We start from the raw sequence: 27,540 nt of genomic DNA on the forward strand, positions 1-27,540 counted from the left end.
GATCTCAAATATAAAAAAATAGGCACAATATTGTGTGTTCAATGTTAGCCTGACCTGAATTTCACAATTTACATAAATTATTATGTCACCCACAACTCGAAACGTCATCATTCGATTGCTGTTTTTGTTTTAATTTAAATCAGCAAGAACTGTCACGGCAATATATGAAATTCATTGGAATGACAGTGGCGCCACCTGTCGAAAATTGGTCGTACCAGCTTAGAAACCTTCGTGAGCTCATGCACAACAACTTGTTAAATATTATCACATGATAAAATGCATAATTTACGATTCTATATAGGACATATTTATACAAACCCCAGCTCCGAGTGACATGTCTCTTCCAATGGATCAGTGGGACCCACATGTCCGAAGATCAAACCGGTCACACTCCTTAAAGGAGCGGTACTTATCTGACTCCCAAGCTATAACCAACCACCTCTCCCCATTTCAGGACATAACGAATAAGGAGACTTTTGTAATGAGCGTTACTTTGGATGCCCTGGGTAATGGGACATCCTCTGTTTTACTTTGTGTGGTTGGGCCACCTAATTTTAGGGGTAGCTAGACTAGCTTTTCTCCCTATGACTGATTGAATTTATTATTTGTCCCAAAAGTGTGTTCCAGACAGATGTCGGATTTTTGTGTGCTCGGTCACTCAGTAGCGCACCTAGAATTTGCCTCTGGGAGAGTTTTGGTTGGTCACCGAATTTTTTTTTATGATGTTACCTCCATTTTGAGTCTTTAAAATGTATGAGTAACTGTGTCAGAATAGGGTCCTGGGGGGGTTTAACCCCCAAAATCCTCCCTGGGTGCGCCACTGCCGGTCACTCAGCCGCAGAATCAGCAAAATAAATTTTGTTTCTCTCTCCGGTTGAGTGCCCGCAAGGTCCGGCCCCGAGCTCACGCTTATCGCACGTGTGACCTCGATGCTCAGGTTTCGCTGCCTGAGGGGCTGTTTTGCCTGAGAGGGTTCAGATGGTGTATAGGTATGGCGACAGCACCGCACCCTATGGCAAGCCAGTTTCCATAGTCCCGACTTCGGACAGTTAGTCGGGACCGACTATAATCGGTTAGAAACTTCTGTCGGTTAGGTATGATGAGAGGAGACATGGCATCGCCTTGCTATAATCATACTGGCTCATTTTATACAGGAGGCCTTCGTGCCATACTCTATCGAAAGCTTTACTGACATCTAGAAAGACTGCTGCTGTATATTTCCTTTCATTGAACCCTTTCATGATATATTCGGTTAGTCTCAGAACCTGAAGTTCACATGAGTTTTTGGATCTAAATCCAAACTGTGCTTCCGGTATTCTTCCGATTACTTCTGATTCTTTTTTCAGTCTAGTTAGTATTATTCGCTCTACGATTTTGCTTATAGCTTGTCATATGCTTTTTGGTCGATAATTTTGTGGAAATGTGCCATTTTTTGAGGTTTTTGGATCATTATTACATGAGCTTTCTTCCATCTCTCAGGAAAGTATCTTAGTCTTAGGATGTTATTGATTAAATTTACTATGTATACTATTGCCTTTACTGGCAGATTTTTCAGAACTCTGTTCGTAATGTTGTCCGGTACTGGAGCTTTCTTGTCGTTGGTACACTTGATCAGTTGTCTGACTTCTTCAGAGGTGATGTATGATCTATGTTACCCTTCCTTCTTTTTAGATTCCTATATCTTCTTTCTACTTCTTCAGTGAAGTCAAAATCTTCATCAGGATGAAAGTTCTTCAAAAATCCTCTTTCCAGCGTGTTTTTCATTACTTCCGCTTTGTCTGTTTCTCTGTACACTATTCCATTTTTTCCATGTAAGGGTGGAATAGGTTTTTTTGTCTTTTCTTAGTATTTTTGATAGCTTTTGAACGAGGATTTGTTTGCCCTCCCCATACGTTTCGCCTTTCGCCTGTCCTATGGCTCACACACCTCGCAATTTAAAAGTAACCTCCATCAAATTTAGTAAAAACTTAAGAACTTTTTCTGGAATCACTTTATACATCTATATTTGTATTATATAATTTAATTATTTATATTTAGTTATTTGTTTATATTTAATTATATTATAGTGGGGGGATGGAGGTACTTCAAAGTGTCATGCGTACTATAGTATTGCCTATAGTATAGTATAGTAACTGCATTATTGCCTTTACTTTCCCCACGTCTCATTATTTTTCATTGATTACAACTATGGACGTATGCACTATTCCCTTCTCCTGGAATAATAACCTGTATCGTTTCAGGAATTCCTGGACCGTTCATTTAACAGATACAGATTCAACAATATGGCTGAATACCTTTGGATACTATACTGTTAACTACAATAATCAATTATAACAAAGTTTTCGATTTTAGAGTTCTATACCAACTGAAGAACCAGAAGAAACAGACGAATTATTAGAAAAAGGAGAAATACCGACTTCTATTTATTGGGAATATTTCCGATCTGGAACTGGCATCGGTTTCCTGCTGTTTACATGTTTTATATTTATTTTTTCACAAATCATAACAAATGCTTCAGATTTATGGTTAACACACTGGTAAGTATTTTGTGAAAACATTGTATTTTGTGCTTCATTTTTAAAGATCTCTAAAAAAATTTCAATAAAATGTTTAGAAAATTGCTGTGTAAAATGTTTATGAATTACTGTTATTTTTTTCGTTTGAAATATGGAGTCTACTATAGCCAAAAATTACTTTACCCCATATGATAAAATAACGTTTGATCGCTAGTTTTCACGTCACCACTGGTGCAAAGTTCAGTACCAACGAAAAATAATATTTTTTCAGAATTGATTACAGAAAACTAAAACATGTTTGATAGGTACCTCATAAAATGTAACTAGATGTACCTTATACAAACTTAAAAACTAGGAAGGCAAATATTCAATGAAAAACACTGTATCGTAAGGTTTTGAAAACAAATATATGTACATTGAAAATAGAGTGGTACCGAAAATTTACACCTGCATATTTAGTCACTGAACCAACATGTCAGCTCAGGCATAGAAAAAATTCCCCCTTTTGTACCTTGTTTTAGAGATTTAATAGATCTAAGAACATCGAACCTATAGTACGTAAGTTAATTTTTCTTTTCAGGCCACTTTCACATATTTAGCGATTTCAGCATTGAACTAATTGTAACTTTATCAGCGTTAAAGGATAGAACTGTCCCTTAAAAGAAAAGACCACAAAATATCCAACTTCTCCTACAACCTTATCAAAATGAAAATCATTTGTTTGATAGCATTTGCCTTCTACAAAATTTATGAATTATCTTTCTTTCTCGGGCTCTTTTTTAAGTTCATCTAAGTTAACATCGTTCAGTGAATCATCATTTAAATTAAGTGTGTCCTCTCCCCTAAAAGTCGAAGATCCTGGTAGCTTCTCACCTTCTGCTGTAGTGGAGATCGTAGGTTCCTCAATTGATTCATCAACGCACACACTTTTTCCAGTGTTGATCTGCTTGTTATAACTATTTGAAGAAACGAAGACTCTACAACATGGGTGTTGTTTGAACTTCGAGGTATGCGGGTTAAAACTTTCTCAACATTCAAAGATAATATCCTACATTTGCGAAAATCTTATATCAAATTATCTTTGTGGTGGTTAGTGCAATTATTTCCATTAACTTTGCTAACAATGGTGGGAAGTTCCTAATATTTCTATTTTTAATGCCTTCTTCGGTATTTTTTCAGTCCGTTAGCACTTTTTTCAATGCTATTTTAACTGGGCGAAAAATGCCACATCCAGTGCCTTAGTTAAGTGTGTGCTATGGTGTGGGTGAACAAATTAGGCTTACTTGGTTTTCTCGACATAATTTGACTAAATGAACTGTCAAATGCCGACATCCTTTTGACCAATTTTCCGTTCACATGGTCCACATCTTGTTGCCTCGATAAACAATATATGGAGACAACAGTTCTCCAGTCACTAATTCAGGATATTTGCATTTGATGTCTGGTAGTAACCGATTTATTCCATTGTAGACCAGGCAAATTATTTTGGAAAATCTTAACTTTCCTACCACATCTGTCCAAATAATGCATAATAATGTGACGCAATTCTTACGGGAAAGTCAAACTGTCCCAAAGCAACAATACACTGATCAAAATCTTTTTGTAAAGAAGATATGGGCTGTTTTCCAGGTTTCCCTAGGAATCTTCCTTTAAGTTTGTTTAAAATTGTTCTTTTTGATGTGTTGTTATTTTTCTCCTCTTTTCGGTGTCAAATTTATCCTGCTTTTATTGCATTTACACACTCCTACAATATCTCTGCAGTGTAGTCTGCATATCTTCTTGATCCATGCTTTCTTCCATGAAAGTAATCCAAGATTACATTCTTATATATTGATTTTGTTCATGAATATTTTTATTTTAAAACATCAGTATCCATAAAATGTACTCAAAAGCTGATAAATAATTAACAAAGAAAATTCACACATATTTTGGTGTTCAGCCATAATTGATGGTAATAAAAATTACATTACTTGACTTTAAGCTCGAGTAAAGTATGTTATGTGTATAAAATGTTTTATTGTTAGTCAGTTTGCTGCAAGGAGAATCCATACTGTTGCAAATTGAGTTTACTGGCTTTGTGTATTTTTGGCAGTACATAAAGATCTGGCATCCTGGTGTAAAGCCAAAAACGTGTAATTTTTATATACTATTCATTGAGGTTTATTACCAAATATAAGGTATTAATAATAAACATTGTTTTAGGACTAATATTGAAGCTAGAAGATATGACTCAACTTATTTAAACTTGTCTACTGAGTTCATTTCTACAACGATGTCTTCTATAAACAATCGTAACATGACAGATATGCTCACGTCTACGGCATTTACAAACACCAATCCACAAGAAATTATCAATAATTCGGCTATTGACGTACCTGAAATAGATCCATTAGTTAGCACTGAGTTTCCTTCAAATATGTCATCACTAGAGTTTGAAAATATTAAGAGCGAAGAATACTATATATGGATATATTCAGCTTTGATTGTAGCTGTAGTAATATTACAAGTATGGAGATGCTTTTTATACTATCAAGTGTGCATGAGCTCATCTGAAGCACTACATAATAAAATGTTTCATAATGTACTCCAAGCGCCGATGAGATTTTTTGATACGAATCCGTCAGGTAAGACATCAAAATGAATCTTTAATTTTCGATTTTAACACTCTCAGCAAACTATAGGTACAGAATTACCTGTCTAAAACTTATCAAAACGCCTGAAAAAGCAAACCATACAGTGTAATATACATACGCAATGCGAAAGGGAGAAAACCAGCGTTCTAGATTGAACATATATATTCATCCTCCCTTTCTGATTGCTTTATATGTTAAATAAAGGTCATCGTATGTGCAGAAACAACACCATTTTTAAGATAAATAGCTACTTTCCCATACTCTCCTTCACTCTTACAGGGCAAGACTTCCAATCACTAATAAGAAAAGCCCAAGATAAAAGATTGCAGAAGTCATCGTCAACCTTCGCTAGAAGAGGGCATCTGAAGAACCGTTATTGTCTGCCATTATAGTAAATTGCGCTATGACTTTCAATAAACTATATTAGTACTAAAAAAGCAGTATGATTAAAATTTTATTCGTTTTAGGTAGAATATTAAATCGTTTTTCGAAAGATATGGGAGCTGTTGACGAGTTACTACCAGGCTGCCAAATTGATGCGATTCAAATTTTCATGGTGTTAGTTGGTATATTGGTAATGGTTGCTATTGTAAATCCTTGGATGATACTTCCAACGATTGTTCTTGGTCCAGTTTTGTTTATTCTTCGAAAAATGTACTTAAAAACTGCTCAATCAGTAAAGCGACTTGAGGGAATCTGTAAGCAATATTTTAATTATTATTAGTATTACTATTACGCATTATTCTGAAGCTCGTGTAAAATTTTATGTTTAATTAATACAAACATGGTATTAAAATCAAAATCTACAAATCCTTTGTCAGACCTATAACATATGGATGCGAAACATGGACGATGACCAAAGCTAATGAAGAAAAACTTAGAGATTTTGAAAGAAAAATACTTTGAACAATTCTTGGACCTCATCACGACGCATCCACAAACCAATTTACAATCAAAACTAATCTAGAAATAAAACAACTTTATTGGTAATGATAGTGTCCAAGAGATTAAATCGCAGAGACTAAGATTAGCAAGACACGTAAATAGACTTATAATAAAAAACTGGTTTCGGAGAAGGTTCGTACAGGAAAAAGACCAATTGAGCATCCCAGAATTTGGTAAAGAGACAACATTCACTCAGATTTCAAAAAGTGAATATTTTACTGGAGCTGGAACTGTTAGCCAAGACCCACCCAGAATTTTAGCTAAATGTCTAACCACAGTTCGCATTTAAATTAGCTATTATTTTTGCCAGAGAAAACGGTGTTATCATGTTATCTGTTCCACCACAGACCACACATCACAAACTTCAACCACACGATGGGAGGGATAAGGAGGCGTTTGAAATTGCAGTGGACACTATTTAGAAGAATTTTCCAGGTCGGAGAATATTCCAACATGGCATACCCAGTTTAGTGAAAACTGTCTTTAAAAAAAGTTTCACTTCTCAAAATATCACGTTTGGGTTTTAAAAATGTTGCATTTGCCCATTTAACTCAGAAGTATTCTGTGACTGAGACTTTTCTCCACCTGAAGTCCACTTCATCCAAGAAGAAACCCCTCGGAAACCCCTCAGAATAAGCACACAAGTAGCCAAACTGAAGTACAGTTGCGTCTTACTGAAATCTCAATTACATCCAAAAAAGACACAGAAGAAAGTTCACCGCAGCCCTCCTGCTGTAGAGATGTGCTAGCAATATCTCCAATAGTGGAAAAAAATTGCCACAGACATCTTACAATGGGGACTTTTTTACAGTGTACCTTTTCCTACAGCTAAAAGATCTACTGAAGTTAAACGCCGGATCACATGCCAAAAATCAGAAGTACTCTAACCACAACATTTATTTATAAATCTGTTTTAGCCAAAGCACCAGTCTTCTCGCATATCTCAGCATCATTGTTTGGAATTACAACTATTCGAGCTTCCAACGCTGAGAAAATGGTCACTACAGAATTTGATATTTTACAAGATCAACACTCAAGTACATGGTTTTTGTTTTTGGTGAGCGGAAGAGTATTTGGATTCTATTTGGATGTTATTAGCTGCTTATTTTTGGCTATTGTTACAATTCAGTTTTTACTTTTTAGAGATGGTAAGAAAAGTTTTTCTCAAAGATTTCTTTGTTTGTGGATAAAATTAATGTTAACATTTAATTAAGCATATTCCCTTACTTGTTTAAAGTGGGAGATATGTCTGGCTGACACGATAGTGTCATTGAGTCTGCAGGAGTCAGCAGGAAACCATATTCATTTCCCTTCAGAATGATGGACGTATATATTAACATATACGTCTATGTGTTAATATATCTATGTTTAGAATCCCCACTTGCTTTGGCTGCGGGTAGTGAGTGAAGATTCTGAAGGAAAATAAATGTGGCTGCCTTTAGTCTCCACGCACTAGTGTCAGCCACAACTGTCTCCAAATAGTTTCCGCGCACTCTTTTACAGGATTATCTAGGCGCTCGAATTTTGCTGTTTTCACTTTAATAAATTAGTGCATTGTTGCCAGTTAGTTCGGCGCAAACAATTACAACGGCGTAGCTCTTATCAAAATCCATTGTCTCTGAATGTTTATGTAGGTTATTAATTATTTCCTTTGGTTTTTAGAGAATACGTTGAGTGGGAACGTAGGTTTAGCAATTTCTCATAGCACTATTTTAACTGGTATGGTACAAGTTGGTATACGCCAGAGCGTGGAAGTAGCCAGTAATATGATTAGTGTTGAACGAATTTTGCAGTATACCGAATTAGAAAAAGAGGGCGTATTTGAATCACTGCCTGCTAAAAAACCTCCGCGAGAGTGGCCTAATAAGGGGAAGATTATTTTTAAAAATACTTTCTTAAGATACGCGCTAAACATGACACCCTCCTTAAAAGATTTAAGTATAGACATTAAGTCTGGAGAAAAGGTAGGTGACATATGTAAAATATTTATAGAGTTATCTAAATTAAAATTATAAATCAAATTCTACAACTACTGTTTTTACAAATAAGTATTTATATATATTTAGTAATACTTATATATTAGGAATATATAAAAATAAATTCGTTTATTAATTTCTTGGAGAACATGGTTTATCTATTGCCAATGCCTCCAATTTCTTTGGTGATCCCTTGTTTAAAGTCGTCGATAGTCTAACATTGATTTATTATATACTTTCAGTTTTAACACTTAAAAAAATACTATTTGAAATTAGCATTACATGATTATTATTACCATTTTAAACGAAAAGTTCATTATATTTCTAGAAAATCAGAAAATTAATATTATTATTACATAACAAATAAGGGCAGAGGAGCGACCTCCTATTATGCCCAAATGCAAAAAAAAATATCCTTATAAAACTAATACCGATTATAAAGTAAGTAAAGTTAAACAATTAAGTACATCATACAAAAGTTGTGAAATAATAAATAAATAATGCGGTCCTAAAATAACACAATCCTATAAATAAAATAAAGCGCTATCAAGTTTATTTTTAAAGATGTTAACACTAGTTGCCGATATGGTGTCTTGATCCATATTGATCCAGATATTAAAGATTCTATTAGGCAAGAAGTTCACCCTGGACCTTGCAGTAGTTTGTCCCCTCTTTAATTTGTAACGATGGCCTCTTAATCTTTCGTCTTGATTTAAAGTGAATATAGTGTTTACGTTCACAAAATTAAGTTTTGGAATACGGAAGGACATAATTAGGTCACCTCGAATACGTCGCTGCTCGAATGTCGTAAGATGAGCCATGGATAGTCTATCTTCATAGTTAGGTCTTACACGGCCGTATGCCAGTCTTGTGGCTTTACGCTGAACATTTTCAAGTATGATTTTATCGCGACTTAGATCTGGACTCCACACTGGCCCGGCAAACCCAAGAATTGGTCTAACATATAAAGTTTACTAATAGAAGTTAGAGATATACGTATAAAACATTTACGGATCAAAAACAGTTTCGAGTTTGCACGTTTACACACCGACACTATGTGGTCAGACCAATTTAAGTCACTATTAATTATCACTCCAAGATCGTTGTGGGATATTACCGAGTTTAAGGGATGTTCATTAATAAAATACGGCAATGATGGATTATTTTTGCCAATATGTAAAACAACGCATTTTTCAATGTTAAGCGGAAGTAACCATTCTGAGGACCATTTGAATATTGCATCAAAATCGTGTTGAAGAACATGTTGGTTAATAGTTGGATTCACATATAATTTCGTGTCATAAGCGTGTAGACACAAAAAAGTAGCGGTCCAAGTACTGATCCTTATGGATCTCTTGACTGGCTTATCTAGTGAGTGATTTTCCCCAACACGAACCCTGAAGTATCTGTCGGATAGAAAATCTTGAATCCAAATGTTTAACTTTCCGTGGATACCATAGTGATCCAATTTTACTAGTAATCGACGTACGTTTTGGAACACGGTCGAAAGCTTTGGAGAAGTCTAAGTAGACTACATCGACAGGATTTCGACTGTTTAAAGATAATGACCAATCATTTATACAATGAAGTAAGTTTGTGATCGTTGAACGACCTTTGATAAAGCCATGCTGTTGGTGAGGGATGATATTTTCTTGAAGAAGAAACTCAGACATAGCTTCCCAAATAATCGATTCCATGACCTCGCCGATAGTAGGAACCAGGCTGATTGGACGATAAATTGCAATCAAGTTTATTTCCTTTCTTGAATATAGGAGTAACCGAAGCCAATTAAAAGAAGCATTCATTATAAGAGGTATAGGGATGGCTACAAATTTTGAACATTGTTTGAGGAAAAAGGAGGTGAGTCCTTCCAATCCAGGTGATGAATTATTGCGTATTTTCTATAAATGTTTATGGATAAATCTGATTGTAAATTACAAACCAACGAATATAGATACATATATATGCGTCTATATTTGTTAGTAAAACCCTCACAAATTCACTCACTCTGTATGCAACTTTATGGAAACGTACGGTTGATTTTTTTAGGTTTAAGGAACAGGTTTTAGTGAATTTCACATATTTTGAAAACATTAGTTCTATGGCTGTATTGATGTAGTTTAAATTTGTTACTGGTATAAGTATACAGTGCTTTTCAGATAAAACTTTTCAGATAAAACTGACTGCCTTTTCCAGCAAGTTTAAATATGACATAATGTCTCCCCCTTCAAATATTAATTGACGTGTTTTCACGCTTTTCCTAAAAATTAGAAGTTCAAAAGCTATTTAAGGTGGATAGTTTTACCTGAAAAGCACTGTATATGGATAACATAAACTATATAAAAATATTTTCTGTTGGGAACTTCTGCTTAGTCGCTCTGAGAAATCCTGATAGGACAAAATGCGTACAAGCGAATAGTGGAAGCACTTATACTATACTGAAATCAAATCTTAACTATCTTTTCTGTTTTCTTTTAGGTTGGAATTGTCGGTAGAACTGGTGCGGGAAAATCAACTTTGATTGCTTCATTATTCCGCTTAGCACCGGTCGATGGTGAAATTCTTATCGATGATATAGAAACCGGAGGAATAGGATTGCATGATTTAAGAACAAATATTTCTATTATTCCTCAAGACCCCGTTTTGTTTTCAGCTTCGGTCCGTTATAATTTAGATCCGTTCGAAAAACATAGCGATGACATTTTATGGAAAGCGTTGGAAAATGTATGTTAGTATTTTTTTAAGCACTTAGGTAATTTTTGTTATATACCGAGTTGATTCAGCCTTTTTTATGTTTTCATTTTAAACTGTCTAGTTCACTTTTTGTATTAATATTTAACAAACTATAAGTGATTTATTTCATTTTCACAGCATGTTTTTTATACACAAAACTCAATTTAAAACGTCTAAAACACTTAAATCAAAGGTATAAAAAATATAACAGTACGTAGCTATGTGACGATATTAAGTACCTAACGTTTACCGCTGCGCTACTGGCGCAGCTAATTATGTAAATAAGCCGCTCAGATCGAATCGGTACGTGATCGGTACGAAAATATGAATATGTTAATGTGTTCTCGATCTTTATAAGTGGGCGCTAACTGTAGTTAGTTTCAATTTGTGTGCTGTGAAACATGTCAAGTTTAATGTTTCGTTTTGTTATCAAAATTATTGTATTTATAATCAAATGTACTTCGGCGAATAGATCCAGCTATCCGCATTAATAAATTTGATATCTACTAGGTATCTACTACGACAGATCCAACTGGATATCAATATTCTAAAATAAAACTAAACAACTTACATGTATGTATGTACAGCGTTAACAGGCCTTTTAGGCCCATTGCTGGATGGATAATTTCCATCGTTTTCTATTCTTAGCTAACAGCTTCCAATCTCTGATTCCCATCTCTCTGACATCTTCCATCACTGCATATCTCCATTTCTTTCTTGGTCTTCCTCTCTTTTTTTGCCCTCAGGTACTCTCCAAGCAATATTCTTGACTAGTCTATTACCTTGCATTCTTTCTAGATGGCCGAGCCATTCTAGTCTACATTTTTTCACCACATTTGTTATTGTAGGGTTAGCATACAACTGATACACTTCTGCATTAGTTCGTCTTCTCCATTCTCCTTCTACTACTTTTCCACCAAATATTCTGCGAAGTATCTTTCTTTCCCATGCTTCCAATGTGTTCTGTACGGTTTTGTTCATAGTCCATGTCTCGGCAGCGTATAGCATTGTGGGTCTAATTATAGTTTTGTATACTCTTATTTTTGTATTACGAGATATATCTTTGGCCTTAATTATTTTGCTCATGGCTCCAGCACACCTGTTGCTCTTGGTCAGTCTCAGGTTGATTTCAGTTTCTTCTTTACATGTCTGATCAATAAGAGTACCTAAGTACATATATTCATCCACCTTCTCGAATTTTACAACTGATCCACTCTACACCTCCAATTTAAAGGATCCCCTGGTGCTTATTCCTTTTTTGCTCGAGATCTCCATGTACTTCGATTTATTAATATTAACTTTCAGTCCCATTTTAGAGCTTTCCCGAATCAGTCTTTTTGTTATATTTGATAGTTCTTTTCCATTTCTTGCAATGAGAACCACATCATCAGCGTATGCTAAGCATTGGTGCTCCTTGTATAAAATAGTTCCGGACCTATTTATCTCACTAATCCTTACAATTTTTTCTAGAACTATATTGAATAGCAATGTAGATAACGGGTCTCCTTGGCGAACACCTTTTTTCACTTCGAATTCTTCTGAGACTGTACCGTTGCATCTCACAGCACAAATGGTTTGTCTAATTGTCATTTTTACCAATCTTATTATTTTTTCTGGCACTTGGAATTCTCTTAGTGTTTCTATTAACTTGTTTCTGTTTATTGTATCGTAGGCAGCTTTGTAATCAATAAAAAGTACTTGTGCTGAAATGTTGTATTCATAGCAATTGGTCAGGATTTGTTTTAGCATAAAAATTTGATCGGTTGTTGATCTTCCTTTCCGAAATCCTCCCTGGTATTCTCCTAGATTCTTCTCTATATATATTTCTAATCGTTTTTTAATTAGTATGGCGAGTACTTTATACATTACTTCTAATAAGGATATTCCTCTATAGTTTGTGCATTCAGTTCTATCTCCCTTTTTGTGTATAGGAATTATAATCGACTTATTCCATTCTTGAGGCATTTCTTCGGCATCCCATACTTCTAGTATTAGCTCACCAAGTTTGTTTATTAAGACCTCTCCTCCATATTTTATGTTCTCTGCCACAATGCCGCTCTCCCCGGGACTTTTTTGGTTTTTCATATCTTTTATTATTTCTTTAATTTCTTCTCTTGTGGGCTTTGGTATTTCTTCTATTACTATTTGAGGTCTAGGAACATAACAATTTTCTTCAGTAGTCACTTCGTCATTTGGTCTTCATCCACTATCAGGTTTCCTTGCTTATCTTTTACATTCATCGTTCTTCCCTGGTACCCAGTTTTAATGTATTTTACTTCTTTATAAAAATTTTTTATTTCATTTTTCTTGTAATTTTCTTCAATGCGCTTAATTTTATTCTCCATATACTTTCGTTTCCGCTCCCTTAGGATTCTCTTTACTTTTTTTCGTTGTACGGCATACCTTTCTAGGTCGTCTTGTTTTTGCGAACGTAAACTTTTTAATCTCAAATCTGATCTTTTTTTTAACTCTGTTCTGCATTCGTCATTGAACCAGTGGTTTTTTCTAAATCTTTTTGCTCTTGGTATGTTCTTCGACGTAGCTTCCTTTATAGTGTTTGTCATTTTCAAGAACTTTTGTTGTATGTTACTCACAGTAGTACTATCTTGTTTAGCGTAGGTTTCTCGTATATCCTTTTGATAGTCCTGCTTTACCTCAAATTTTCGCAGTTTTTCAAAGTTAAATTTACGTTGCACTTTCTTTTTCCGTTTATGCCTTTTAATTATTGCTTCTCTCATATTAATTCTAACCAAAAAATGATCTGAGTCTACGTCAGCCCCTCTGCACGTTTTCACATTTGTTATTAAATTCGCAAACTTCTCTTGTATTAAGATGTGGTCTATTTGATTAGTTCCATTTGACCCCGGAATTTTCCACGTTCCTTTATATATATTTTTTCTCCTAAAATGGGTACTCATTATCTTCATCCTGTTTTCAATTGTGAATGTGATTAATCTCTGTCCATTATCATTTGTATTCAAATGTTTACTTTCACCCCCTGTTATGTTTTTATATATATATCTTCTCTTCCGACCTTTGCATTGGCGTCGCCTATAATAATTTTAGTGTCTTGTCTGGGCATTTCTTCACACAATGACTCTAATTCTTCATAGAATTCATCTTTCACTTCTTCTTCTTTTTCTTCTGTTGGAGCATGTATATTTATCAACGATATCATGTTATTTTTTCCTTTAATTCTAATTGCACACATTCTGTCAGATTTTACTACGAATCGTTTTACCTGCTCCACGTCTTCATGTACCAGAAAACCCACTCCAAAATTCCTATTATTGCCTCCACTTGTATAAAACGTGTATGGGCCAATCTTTTCGACGTTGTTTCCAGTTAAATGTGTTTCCTGTAGTGCTAAGATGTGTATTTTATATTTTTTTAGTTCTTCTATTAGGTTAATTAATGCTCCCTCCTCGTATACTCCTCGAACATTCCATGTCGCAATATTTAGGTACATATTCTTATTTTTTATTTTGCTATTTATGTTCAAACTCATTTTCCTGTTCATCGCTAGGGTTCGTTGGCATAATGGGCCATCTTTTCCTTTTTCCACTACTATATGCCGTTTTTTGGGTCCATATTTCTAGATTTTTCTCGTTTGAAAGTACCATTTCCGGCCCATACCTAATTTATACCATCCACAGTTAGTTTTCTGTACCCTATCTTTACATTTCTTCCTTCAGCTCTTAATTCCTTGCTTTTATTTAGGATTTCCTTCCTCATGTGTCTTTCTTTTTCGGTCATGTCATCGTTGATGAAGATCTTTTCTCCAGTAAGAAATCTGAGTTTGCTTTTTTCTTTCATTACCTTAATTTTTTCGCCATAATCCTTCATTTGTACCAGACATATATTGTTCTTTAACTTCATTGCAGATTCTATTTCGACATCCTCTTTTAGGTGCTTTTGTATAAAATCTTTTACGTTATTTTTTAAGAGTGTTTCATCTGTTGCGTTTATTGGTAGACCCGTAATTACTATGTTATTTCTTTTCATCTGTTTTTCAATTCTTTCTACTTTGTTTTCAACCTGGGCTAATTTGTTTTGTGTTTCTTCCAATTCTTGATTTATCTTTATATTTTCTTTTTTCAGCGCTATCATCTCTTCTCTATATTCCTTATTTTCATTCCTGATTTCTTTCAGTTCTTCCATCATCTTCTTGAACATGCTTATAACGTCGTCCAAATCCTCTGAATCTTCTTCCTTTGGTTTTATTTTGCTTGGAGTTCTGGCAGTTTTTTTGCTCTGCAGGAAAGGTGAAGTTGACTCTCTATCTTTTCTCTTCTTGCCTTCTGACGCGTTATCATCACTGTCCGTGTACATCATATCTGTTTCTAAGGACCGCGAAAGGAACTAGATTCGCTTCAACCGCTCAGAAATGCAGTTCCTATCAGTCCTCAGTTTACAGAACTATTTTTAACTTTGGCAACGTCGCAAAGCTAACGGCCAGAGTTCCTCCAGTATGACTGTTTCGAATTGTAAATAACCTTACTTACTTTTATCACTTCAAACACTAGTTTTTACCGAAAGCGAGTTTTTTTCCAGAAATTTCTCACTGTGGTATTACGAAGCCTTTTTAAATTCACATATGTAAACAAACCGTAAATTATTTTTCGCTACTAATCGCAATATTTTGGATTTTAGTAGGAGAAAAATATATTTACTTTTATCTGCTTAGTACACCGTTGCCGTACAACTTACATATTACCACAAAATAAAAATCATACCAAATATTCAATTTCTGACAAACGTAAAATTCTTTATTCTGACTATTTCACTAGACTATTTTTAACTGATAAAACGTCGTAGCAACGCCACGTTTTCTACTGACAAAACTCCTTCCTGTCCGGGACTTCTCAGCAACAAACTTATGACAGATCCGTCACGAAGGTGTCTGGTAATTCTATTGTTGTCAGTTTGACAAACGTCATTGAGGCGTAATCAATTTTTGACAGATATAATGAATCCAGACGAAAAATCAAGATTTGGATACGTCAGGTGAAGAAATAAAAAAATTGGTTTCGGAAAATGTCTTATTGAACACACAGAGGTCCAGAAGTTCTATTTGGACCCATTTTCGGAGTTCCTACGGGTGAGAAATTTTACGCTTGAAAGATGTACTACCATAACGGAACTAGCACAAATGCTCGAGGATTATGCCTTTAAAATGAAAAAAAGGCAATGGCGAAGACTGTAAAAAGTCGTCTGTAAAGTAAATGTGGAATACTACAGCAAAAATGGTACAAGAAAAATATTTTACGGAGTACGGCATAAAAAACGACCCATTTACAGATATATCTTTCAAATCTGCAAGATTGGCTAGAGATATCAAGCGGAGGCAGCTTCAAAGTGTTCAAGAAAAAAGAAAACTCAGTTCAAAAGCATTAAAAAAGGAAACCTCCGATGGAGCACAAAAAAGTTTTTTCACCTTTGCTCATTTGAACTTGTTCGGAGAGGTAATGAGGCCGTAAACTGCAAGATTTACTTTTTCCAGAAGGAATTTGATGTTATGGGAGAATTTACGAGCCGAATTGAATACAACAGCATTTTTTCCAAAACAAATCAAGGCGGTTTAAAAAGTTTGGCAAGCAGCAAATGTCTGGTAAGAAATTCATCAAACAAAAATTCACGCCCAGTTAGATTACTTTCGAACTTAATGGAAAAAAGAGGACCAAAGATTTTATCAGACAGACTCTTTCTATTCAGTTTACCCCAACTGGATGGATGGATCTTGGTTAAAAAACTGTCCACTTGGAATCAAAACCGTATCTGCCAGGATTGTCCAGGACTGTCCAGCGTCATCTTACTGATTCTTTTATTTTTTTATGAAGATTGGCTAAAGTCCCTTTTAGATTCTCACTAGTGGTCTCTTCAAGCTACATTAGCATTGAGTTCATCAACCTTAACGACTCTCCACATTATTTTCTTTAAGAAAATTCGAGGTTTCCCTAAGATTATTTTGCAATGTTTCGGACCGTTCTTTTGCACATGTCAACTTAAAGTACCTCCATTTTGTTCTTTTAAAAAGACTTCCTTCATATCTAGGAGTATATAGAACTTTATTAGGTTATCTTTTATAAACCCTAATTAATTATCAGACGGCATTTTGTCCAGCTAGTTTTTAGGATCACTGTTCCCCTATAAATTGAGAAATTTAATTTTTTCGATGATTTCTGTACGAGTATAAAAATTATTCTCTAATATTGCTTTCTATCCAGATGTCGTGAAGACTGATTTCTTTTGTGAGCTACTTTGTAATTTTTTTATCCTTTTTAGAGCCTCTGCTTTTTACTTGAACTGATTTTGTCCATTTTGCTGCCATAAATATGAGAGAAATAACAATCCGTACCTACAGAGCTCCCAATGTACGTAAAAAATCTAATATAAAAGGAAGCACGACCAGGTGCTTCTAACAGACCGTTTGTGACAGTTCTTTACGACACATAATTTCCATACTGGTTTGATAACAATTAACCTTTACCTTGCATGTTGCTACTCTTTTGGTCCCCTAACAGTAGTCTGTTTTCCTAAGATCCATAATCTAATCAAGGTTTGGAACCAAGGTTCTTTTACCTTAGGCGAGACACTATTGTCTATATCTTGAATCTATTCTACTATTATTAACAGCTTCGATGGCCCACATCTTGATATTGTCAAATGCCTGTTCATTGTCTGCGAAAGCAAGGAATATACGGATAGTTAGTATTCATTTGCCTTCTGTTCCGTTTGTGACAGTTCTTTAAGACACATAATTTGCATACTGGTTTGATAACAATTTACCTTTACCTTGCATGTTGCTACTCTTTTGGTCCCCTAACAGTAGTCTGTCTTCCTAAGATCCATAATCTAATCAAGGTGTGGAACACTCGCATGGGCAAAGCGATGATTATTTTCTGGGAGGTGCGCCTGCAGTTACACATACTATTAACTAATATAATGTAGAACAGCATGATGAGTTTGATTTGAATCCAAACCCTTTAAATGATTCGACAATATACATTACCACCCTCAAATAATGTCATAGGTAAAGGCTAAACTCATATTGGTAAAGAAAATTTTTATTATCAATTTAATTAAAATAATTTTTATTGTATATTGTCATATTGAAAATATGTTTTATTTATTGTAGGTGGAACTTAAAGGAGTTATTACTGATTTAAATCAACCTGTTAGTGAAGGAGGTTCCAATTTTAGCGCAGGACAAAGGCAGCTCATATGTCTTGCAAGAGCTATAGTACGAAATAATAAAATTCTTGTCATGGATGAAGCTACAGCTAACGTAGATCCGCAGTGAGTAGCAATTCTTTTAATAAACTGTCATTTCAATTCACCTGAGACAAACTTTTGTTTTATTATTCTTTGCTTATTCCATATTAATTTAAGAGTTTAAAGATACACCATTAAGATGTCATAATAGACTCCAGAGATAATCTGGATATGCTCAGTCAGTTCATTTGCAACTTGTCTATGTTTTTATTTAAAAAAATTTCTTTGAGCCGATTAAGTTGCACAGTCAAATGCTTTCTCAAAATCAATGAAACAGGCATATACTTCCTGATTTATATCTAGACATCTCTGCGAAAAAACTCTCACTGCAAACAGTGCATCCCAGGTTCCTAGACCTTTCTTAAATCCCATGAAACATTTTGTAATACAAGTCATCACAAAAAATGCTGCCAAAATAAGTTCTTAATGTATTGGGTTGTATTTACTTGACGTTTCAAAATATTTTCATTAAAATTAAAATATTTCAATAAAAAAATTATTTATTTCTTTTTCTAATGTTCTAAACTCTAATTTCACTATTTGGGAGAGTGAGTCATCGTTTGAAGGCGTAGAAGTGGGGAAAGACGTATGAAAATCCAGTGGCGTTCACTCACTTTTATTTCAACGTTAATTATATTATATTGTTTAAATATTATTGTTCAAAATAGGCCACAATATATTTATCTGCAGGTTTTTACTGAAGTTTCAATCTCTATATCCAAAGACCGTTTTCAAAGATATAAATTATAGTTATACCTATTTATTTTATTTGTTTATTATTATATATTTATATATTCTTATATTATTTTCTTTTTTTTTTCTTAACTTTAAAAACGGTCTCTGTAATAGAGATCGAAACGTCAGTAAAATAAACATGTAAATAGATGTATTGTGGCTTATTTCCAACATTCTCCCTAAAAATACGGAATGCCACAAGCAAAAAGCCACAAAAAAAATAAATATTGCTATCATTTGTATATTTGAAAACGATCTCTTTATATAGAGATCGAAACGTCAGTAAATTAAACATTTCAATTCAATATATTGTTACTTATTCCCAACATTATTTCTAAATATACAGAACGGCAAGTAAAAAGCCATAGAAAAATAAATATTACTATCAGTTGTATATTTGAAAACGTTGTCTTTATATAGAGATCGAAACATCAGTAAATTAAACCTATAAATAAATATTTTGTGGCTTATTCCATACAGTCTTCTAAAAATACAGAATGCCACAAACAAAAAGCTATAAAAACAAGTAATTTTGCAGAAAGCTTACTGATGCCACCCGGCTGCCGCGTAAGTTACGCTAAAACGTCTTTTGACGTGACCCGCCCTTAAAGAGTTACACAATGAAATGTTTTTAAAACAAATTTTAAGACAGTTTCCACACCACCCTAGAGGTATGTCTTGTGGCGCGTTACTTTTTTTTTAAATGGGTGTTCGCCAAGAGCCATATTTTCCCATTAAATAAAATAAACAAAACACTTAAACAGTATAAAACAAAACAAAATAAAATCCTATAAAACAAAATAAAATTCTATAAAAACAAAATAAAAATAATTTTGGATGTAACAAAACTTTGTTCTATTCTATTTAAACACAAACACTATACACACTTACTATGTTCTTCTCGTTTTTTTTTGGTTTTGGTTTTTTTATGCTGATGTTCCTACTAAACTATTAGAAAATATTATTCGCTGTCTAAATCTGAAGATGCAGTGCTGCTATCGCTGTCATTATCTTCACCTGGTGTAATTATAATTGGCTCTAGTAAAACTTCGACATGAGTGTCAAGTTCCCACATACGATATTCTTCTTTAATTATGTGGCCTATACATTTAGCCCATTTCTCTGGAGTTACATGGAGGATTGCTTGAATCAAAAGTTCCTTAACTTCGTTTAATTTGAACGTTTTGTTATTGCGTGCTAATTCTCCTTTCACTTGCGCCCAGATAAGTTCAATGGGATTAAGTTCGCAATGATAAGGTGGTAGACGCAGAACTTTAACACCATAATCTTTTGCAGTGTTATCCACAACATATTTAAGATATTCACTTTTCCTTAACCGTGCAATGTCAAATAGTTGAATTTTGAGCATTGATTCTTTGTATGCAATCTCCTTTTCTGTAAGCCATTCTTGAATTAACCCTTTCCGCCATGCCGTCGTCGGTAATTGTTCTAGTCAGCGGCTATGATATGGCGCATTGTCCATAACAACCACAGACCCAGATTCCAATTTTGGTAAGATTCTCTTAATCCAGCGCTCAAATACTTCAGAAGTCATTTCTTCATGATAATCACCTGTTTTTTTTGACTCAAATTGAAGCAAACCATCATCAAGGAACCCTGTATCACTTCCTATATGGGTGATGATTAAACGCCGTCCCTTTCCTGATGGAGCTTTTAATCCTGTAGACCAGCCTTCTATAAATGCTTCGCGTTTACTTTTTACTTTTAAATCTTGTCAAACTTTTCCAACTGTATGACCTTCGTTAATCCAGGTTTCATCCAAATAATATATTTTGCATCCAGTACTGCGAATTTTTCGTATTTCTTCTAAATATTTTCTTCTCTACAGAATAATTTCATTTTTTTCTAATAGCATACTTTTTCTGTTGCGTTTTACATATCGAAAGTTCAGTTCGTGAATGGTCCTGATTAAGACCCTACGAGATATCTTGGGTAAAGAGTCATCGTTTTCGAGCTCTTGAGAAATTTTTTTCAGTGTTGGAATTTCACTCCGAAAATAAAATGAATGAATTTTTCGACGTATAATATTCCTTGTCTCGTCATCCAAAACGATGCTTTTCCTACCTCTAGTTTTACCTTTTTCTTGCTTTTTATTTTCCGATGTATTGTACACGATAAATGCAGCTAACGGATACTTTTGTTAAACTGCTACAAATGTCGACCGCTTGGCTAACGTTTAATGCCATTTTTCTGCCGACAATTCCTTCATAAACGTTTCGTATCATTATCTTCTCTTCGGACGTTAACATTTTCCGTCTCTTTTGCGGCTTTTCATTTTTGGAATCAATATCAGAATTTTGCTGTCTTCTCTTGGAACAACTCGGTTTTTCGTCCATTGTATTTCAATAATCTGGATATATACTATATATACAATAATTTCAACAATTCTGTATAAGAATATAACTAAATATTTACTATAAAACGACAAACTATAACACTCTTATTATCATAACACGTTTTATCAATACTACAATACAGTATTGACAACAATAAGTTTATAAACTTATCACATAAAATATACTCACAAAAACACATGCACTACCCATAGAAACACCAATGTGAACCATTTCTTCGGCAAAAAAATAATAAAAACTAGTTTTACTGCATATCTGGATCCGAATTGTAAAACGGAGTTTCCTCGCTAATTCCAACATTGCCAAACGATTGAAAAATAATGTTTTAAAATATCGATTTTTATTTTATAAATTTAAATACGTAACAAAACGGAACATATAAATAAAATTTATTTCATTACAATTTTGTGCTTAATTTTTACTATTGAAAAAATCATGTTTTTTGGTATTTTTATGACGGTAATAATCGCTGCGTGGAAGAATACAGGTTTTGTGACCATAATTACTACTTGTGAACAAGAATTGGCTACACTGTACGACAACTTCTGGTCAAGTCTACTATAGAGAAGCACAAATAAATATACTACTTTATATATTCTGTAATTTCTTATGAGGAAACGCAAATTGCAATCGAGAAAACAGGCAGTTTTCGAGGGCTGTGTACATTTAAATTTGAGGATATTCGGCGTTTAAACTATGATATCACTCTTCTAAATTGAGGATTTCTACTATATATATTTTACTATGTCTTTATTTTAACAGAAGTATTTTTAATCATTAACTGATTAGGTTTTCATGCTCTATTTTGCCTTAAGTTGATTATCACTAATACACACTAGCAGCAGACATATTCCAAGTGCTTAAACCTGATTGAATCTTTGTTGTACGCTTCTAATTTATATTGTAGATATAGGACCTTAAAATTCCAGATAAACAATAACGTAATAGATATATATTTATTTCAGAACTGATGCTCTAATCCAAAAAACAATTCGTGAGAGGTTTAGAGATTGTACAGTGCTAACTGTTGCACATCGATTAAACACTATTATGGATTCTGATCGAGTTCTCGTAATGGATGCTGGCCAAGCTGTAGAATTTGATCACCCCTACCGACTTATACAGAACTCAGATGGGTATTTTGCGAATATTCTGAAAGATGCTGGACCATCAATGGAAACTATGTTAACAGATATTGCAAAGGATGATTATTATAAGAAACATACATCGTCAGAAGTTATTGTTGGTGACGATTGAGTCGAATTTATTAAAATCTTTTTTATTAATAAAAGCTTTATACATATAATTATTTGGAAATTTATAGTAAAATGAAAATTATATTTCTATTCCTATAAATAAATACCTGTTCAAAAAACATATTTTTTTGTTCGTCTTCTGGTTAAATAAAAATGCTTGGATATAGAAACAAAATTATTAAAATTTTATTATAACGTTTAGTATACAATTTCTGTTTAATAATTACATAAGGGCAGGTCCTTTTTCTTTTAAGGTAGCGCGAATAGTTTCCACATCATCTTTTGGTTTACCGTTTTCATCCTTTTCCGCAGTTTCGGCAATTAGATCTAACATTTTTCTTAACCTTTCTTTTACGTAATTTATATCTTCTGGATTTTCTTTTGCTGATACTGGAATTATTTCGCTAAATTTGAGATTGCTAAGGGGCCTCATATTATCCGGATAGTTGTTAAAGAAACCTAAAATAACATTTAATAAAATAAAATTGTAGTAGCGGTATCCAATACTAAACCAGTTGATACTAAAAATAGTTTAAGGGACAACTAATGCAGTTACTGGCACTAACACTGCAAATAGCTGAACAATAATTGTTCAACAATTATTATTGATACATATAAGCTTTCCAAACTTGCTAAACAATAACTATTTCTCATTGGTCAAATAAGAAAAACCATTTTCATACCTTCTAAATGTTTAAGCTGTTCTTTTATTTCCTGAAACTTGTCAACTGCTCCTTCAGTATCCATTTTATTGATAACCATCATCGCTGGTTTTGATAGCAAAGTTTCGTTATACATTTCCAATTCCTAAAAGAATAATGAAGTTTTTAGACATTAATGTTTAGACATGTCTCCTATGTCCTATCTGTGTAGTATACATACAATTTATAAGCAGGGAAAGATCTATCCACATCTATGTAAGTTTTAAATTTTTGACAAATCTACAGATATATGAAATAACTAGAATATTCTCCATTTTACCGCTAAAAATATCTTATTTAACCCTTTAACAAGCAAATATTTTTTTCTTATTTCTGTCTGATTTTAAATTAAAATCTGGTTTAAATGAAATGCTATTTTATAAAAATTGACAAATCATAATTAAATTTTCATCACAAAGTATTTTTGAAGTGGTCACTTATTTTTTATATAAATAAATCACAAAAATTATTCAAAATGTATTAATTTAAAAACGAGACAAACTAAAACGGGGCATTTACAAACATAACATTACTTCTTCTTCTTTGTGTGCCGTGCTTGTATTCAAGCGTTGGCTATCGTCATATTGACAAGCTGATGAAATGATTCTCGGTCGGCTGGAAAGTTGTTTTCTTTCGACCCAACGTTTTCCTTCGATTTTGCCCTGAATGATTAACCGGAGTAAGCGATATTTAGGTTCTCTCATTATATGACCGAAGTATTGGACCTTTCTCATTTTGATGATGTTGATCAATTCTCGCTCTTTGTGCACGGTCTCTAGCACGCGTTCGTTAGATATGTGTGCTGTCCACGAGATTCTGAGCATGCGACGGTAACACCATAACTCAAACGCTTCTAATTTGTTGATATTTTTTATTTTTGTTGTCCAGGTTTCACATCCATAGAACAAAGTGGACCAGACGTAGCACTTCAATACTCTTAGACGTGTGGTCAACGGTAGACTTCTACTGCATAGTACAGAACGCCAGTTGATAAAATTTTTCCGTGCGAGTTCTATTCTGGTCGAAATTTCCTCGTCACTTTCAACCCTGCAGTCAATCCAGCTACCCAGATATCTAAAGTGTTCCACCCTTTCCAGGATTTTGTTATCTAATCTTAGTACTGAGTCTTCGATATTAATTTTTCTGACCACCATCCATTTTGTTTTTTTGCGTTGACTGTTAAGCCCTTTTCAGTGCATTCGTTATTTACAGCATTTAACAGGGTATTGAAGATCTTCTAGACTCTCTGCCATTATTGCGGTGTCATCGGCGTATCTGATGTTGTTAATAATTTCACCACCGATCTTAACACCTTTGCGGCGATTATTTAACGCTATTTCAAAAACTGGTTCAGTGTAGGCATTAAACAACATCGGTGACATAACACATCCCTGTCTGACACCACGCTTAATAGAAACTTTAGCTGAAACCTCTTGGTCCACCTTAACACAAGCGGTCTGATTGTAGTAAAGATTTTTAAGCAATCTAATGTCATATGTGTCCAGACCAACTGAGTCTAAGCATTGAAATAATAATGTATGTGGTACTCTCTATCATAACATTACTACAAATTCTAAATAGTGACTGTCCAAAATAAAAATCTGCTCAGTTGTATGAAATTCTTCGAAACATTCTAAACACAGAACAACATTACACTCACTACATGCTTCTTTACATTTGTTTTGGTGGAGCAATGTGCACATCGCACGCTGGTAAATGCACCCCAACATTCGTTTTTCTAGTGACATTATTGGTAGAAATAGAACATCCCCTAATTTTACGCATTTTGTTTTTGCTTGTAGTAGTTGGTGCACTTCTTTGATTATTGCCGGAAAAATTACCAACTAGTTCATTGACTAGTATCGATCAAAATTGTAAATAACTTTTATGACTTTTCCATGAGATGGAGTAGGAGGCAAAGTATTGATCAAATATATTAATGCCACCCATGAATTTGTTCTACCAACAAACACCAAAAATAGGACAAATAGTCTAAGAAACTGACTGTATTTCTTTAGCGCATATCTTGTTTCAATAAAATGCGGCATAAATTGAGTTTTACATTATTATGCAATGAAAATTATACTTAAAATTAGTTGTAATATAAATAACTTGAGCAAAATAAAATGCACCCCAGCTACACAGGCTTTCGAAATTAGGCAGTAGCTCGCAACAGTTAGTGGCACACATCGAAACCAGTTGTATCTTATTTTGGAGGGGGCATGGCAAGTGACTTCTATAGAAGGCAGTGAGCATTGCAAGCAACATAAACACCTATTATAGACCATAATCACTTGCATTTACATGGCTTAATGGAGTGTTCTGTAAGTGGCTTTTATTGTTGCCACTAACTGTTAAAGGGTTAAATTTATGTAAAACCATTGTTTTAATGCACTACTTATAAAATGAACATAGCTACGCTTCTTGCTTTAATAATTTATATTTATAACTGAATTTGTATATTGTTGAATAAATAAACTGAAATACAAAAATAAAATAATCTATCCCATTATCCCCATTTTCCTGTAGGCATATGATAAGTTGATCTAAAAGTAATTAGTTTGAAAAGTATTACCTTAATTAAAAGCATCACAGTTTCTAAACAACTTCTATGTGGGTACTGAGGACTTAACTGGAATCCATTAATGTCGACCACCATAAGAATTAATTTCGTTCTCTCAATATGTTTAAGAAATTGGTGTCCCATTCCCTTGTTGAGATGGGCACCTTCTATAAGACCTGGTAAGTCTGCCATAGATATCTGTCGATGGTCTGGATACATTAAGATTCCTACATTTGGTTTTACAGTTGTAACTAAAACATTTTTATTTATTTAACACATGACATTAAAAATAATTGTAGATTGACGAATTAGATATAAAAGATACAACTTTTTGAAGAAATATGACCAATATGTGATACAAAAAGCTAGAAATAAATAAAAGATTTTTTACAACTTACATGGATAATTGGCTATTCTAGGTTTGGCATGTGAAATAGCTTTCAGCAAAGTACTCTTTCCAGCATTAGGAAATCCAACTAGTCCTATATCAGCAATTAGCTTCAAATCAAGTTTTACTGAGTAAGCTTGTCCTTTGGTTCCCAAATAACCATTTTTACTGTGTCCTCCTGTGCCACCTTTTGCTAATATTATTTCTTCCCCCTCATTATTTACTTCACCTGTGAAAAGAATGTAATTTTATATAAAATATTTATACTGGCAACAGACATGCATTATGTAGGTCCTTCCTAAGCTTTTTTAACCAATAACTATTAGTTTGATTTCATTAGTATTATTAGGAGTCACCACAAGATTAAAAATAAAATGTATTGATATAAAAAAAATATACAATCGAAACCTTTAAAATAAGTAAGAATAAAATTGTTCTGTTAGTGATTCATTCTTAGCTATTCTATTTGCTTTTTGATCTCTGTAGATTATTCTGTATGATTTTATGCTTTGAACTTTTACCTATTTTTATAATTTGCTTTGTCATCCAATAACTACACTATTACTACTAGTAGTTCTTACATAATTCCCAGAACTTAAAAATTCTTAATAAACTAACTCTACTTAGAAGATAAAATGACCATTAGCCAGGAATAAACAAAAATGAAGTGAAAATCATTAACATATTCATTTTACATCCATTCTCTGGTATTATTACAATAACAAAAGATTAATTAAATTGATTGAGTTAGTCTGGTTGTTCTAATACATATTCAGTGATACATGAAATTTCTCTTGTAATGTTAATCTAAATTACCTGACAAAATAATAATATTTAAATTCATTTACCTAATCTTTTACCAAGTTCAGTATCTAGTACAACACCTACTGGTACATTAAATTTAATATCTTCTCCAGGCTGTCCTATTATAAAATTATGTGTGGAATGTCTTCCTCCTTTTGCAATATATCTTTTTGCTTTATTTGATCTAAAGACATGTTCCAGCGTAATGTTTTCTTTACCAACAGCAATAACATCTCCTCCCTTACCACCTAAACCACCAAATCTAAAAACATTTGATTCAAAACATATTTAAAATAAATCAAGTTGACTTAATTACTTTGGATATCCGTTTCCACCTGGTCCGCCTTGCACATAGATTCTTAAATTGTCTCTGAAGCCTAGTCGTTGATATTTCCTCGTTGCCTGTTTAATTTTTCCCAATAATTTAATAGTTAGTTGAACCATTTTAAATAAGGATAAGGAGCATTTTGTAATTTAAAAAAGTGAGGTTATATATATTTATTTGACAAAAATCAATAACATATGTGAAGTTTGCAACATTTTTCTTTACAAGGATTGGAATCGCCCTTTTGGCCAAGTTGTTGGAATGTTTCGTAAACGAGGAAAATTAAGATTTGGTAATGTTAGGGCAGCTTAAAAA

The 27,540-nt window shown here is 33.6% G+C and overlaps 2 protein-coding genes across 3 annotated transcripts in view; one reads left to right on the top strand and one right to left on the bottom strand.

Annotated features, from left to right (window-relative positions):
* LOC140448114 (ATP-binding cassette subfamily C member 4-like) overlaps positions 1-22,561 on the top strand; it is a 66,279-nt gene extending 43,718 nt beyond the window's left edge. For both annotated transcript variants that reach the window (XM_072541187.1, XM_072541188.1), the window contains exons 12-19: positions 2,353-2,537; positions 4,719-5,140; positions 5,617-5,847; positions 7,012-7,242; positions 7,757-8,058; positions 10,549-10,794; positions 17,942-18,102; positions 22,154-22,561. In XM_072541187.1, coding sequence (XP_072397288.1) covers positions 2,353-2,537; positions 4,719-5,140; positions 5,617-5,847; positions 7,012-7,242; positions 7,757-8,058; positions 10,549-10,794; positions 17,942-18,102; positions 22,154-22,445 — 2,070 coding nt within the window. In that variant the 3' untranslated portion in view covers positions 22,446-22,561. The remainder of the gene's footprint in view (positions 1-2,352; positions 2,538-4,718; positions 5,141-5,616; positions 5,848-7,011; positions 7,243-7,756; positions 8,059-10,548; positions 10,795-17,941; positions 18,103-22,153) is intronic.
* Positions 22,562-22,606: 45 nt separating this feature from the next.
* On the bottom strand, positions 22,607-27,402 carry LOC140448115 (GTP-binding protein 10). The gene is made up of 6 exons (XM_072541189.1): positions 27,217-27,402; positions 26,945-27,162; positions 26,107-26,325; positions 25,721-25,959; positions 23,128-23,251; positions 22,607-22,903 (listed from the first exon to the last, which is right to left on the bottom strand). Exons 1-6 carry the CDS (start codon positions 27,342-27,344, stop codon positions 22,668-22,670), a joined length of 1,164 nt encoding a protein of 387 aa, XP_072397290.1. The 5' UTR covers positions 27,345-27,402; the 3' UTR covers positions 22,607-22,667.
* Positions 27,403-27,540: the final 138 nt, after the last annotated feature.

This window comes from Diabrotica undecimpunctata, chromosome 8, assembly GCF_040954645.1.
Source record: "Diabrotica undecimpunctata isolate CICGRU chromosome 8, icDiaUnde3, whole genome shotgun sequence".
NCBI lineage: Eukaryota > Metazoa > Arthropoda > Insecta > Coleoptera > Chrysomelidae > Diabrotica > Diabrotica undecimpunctata.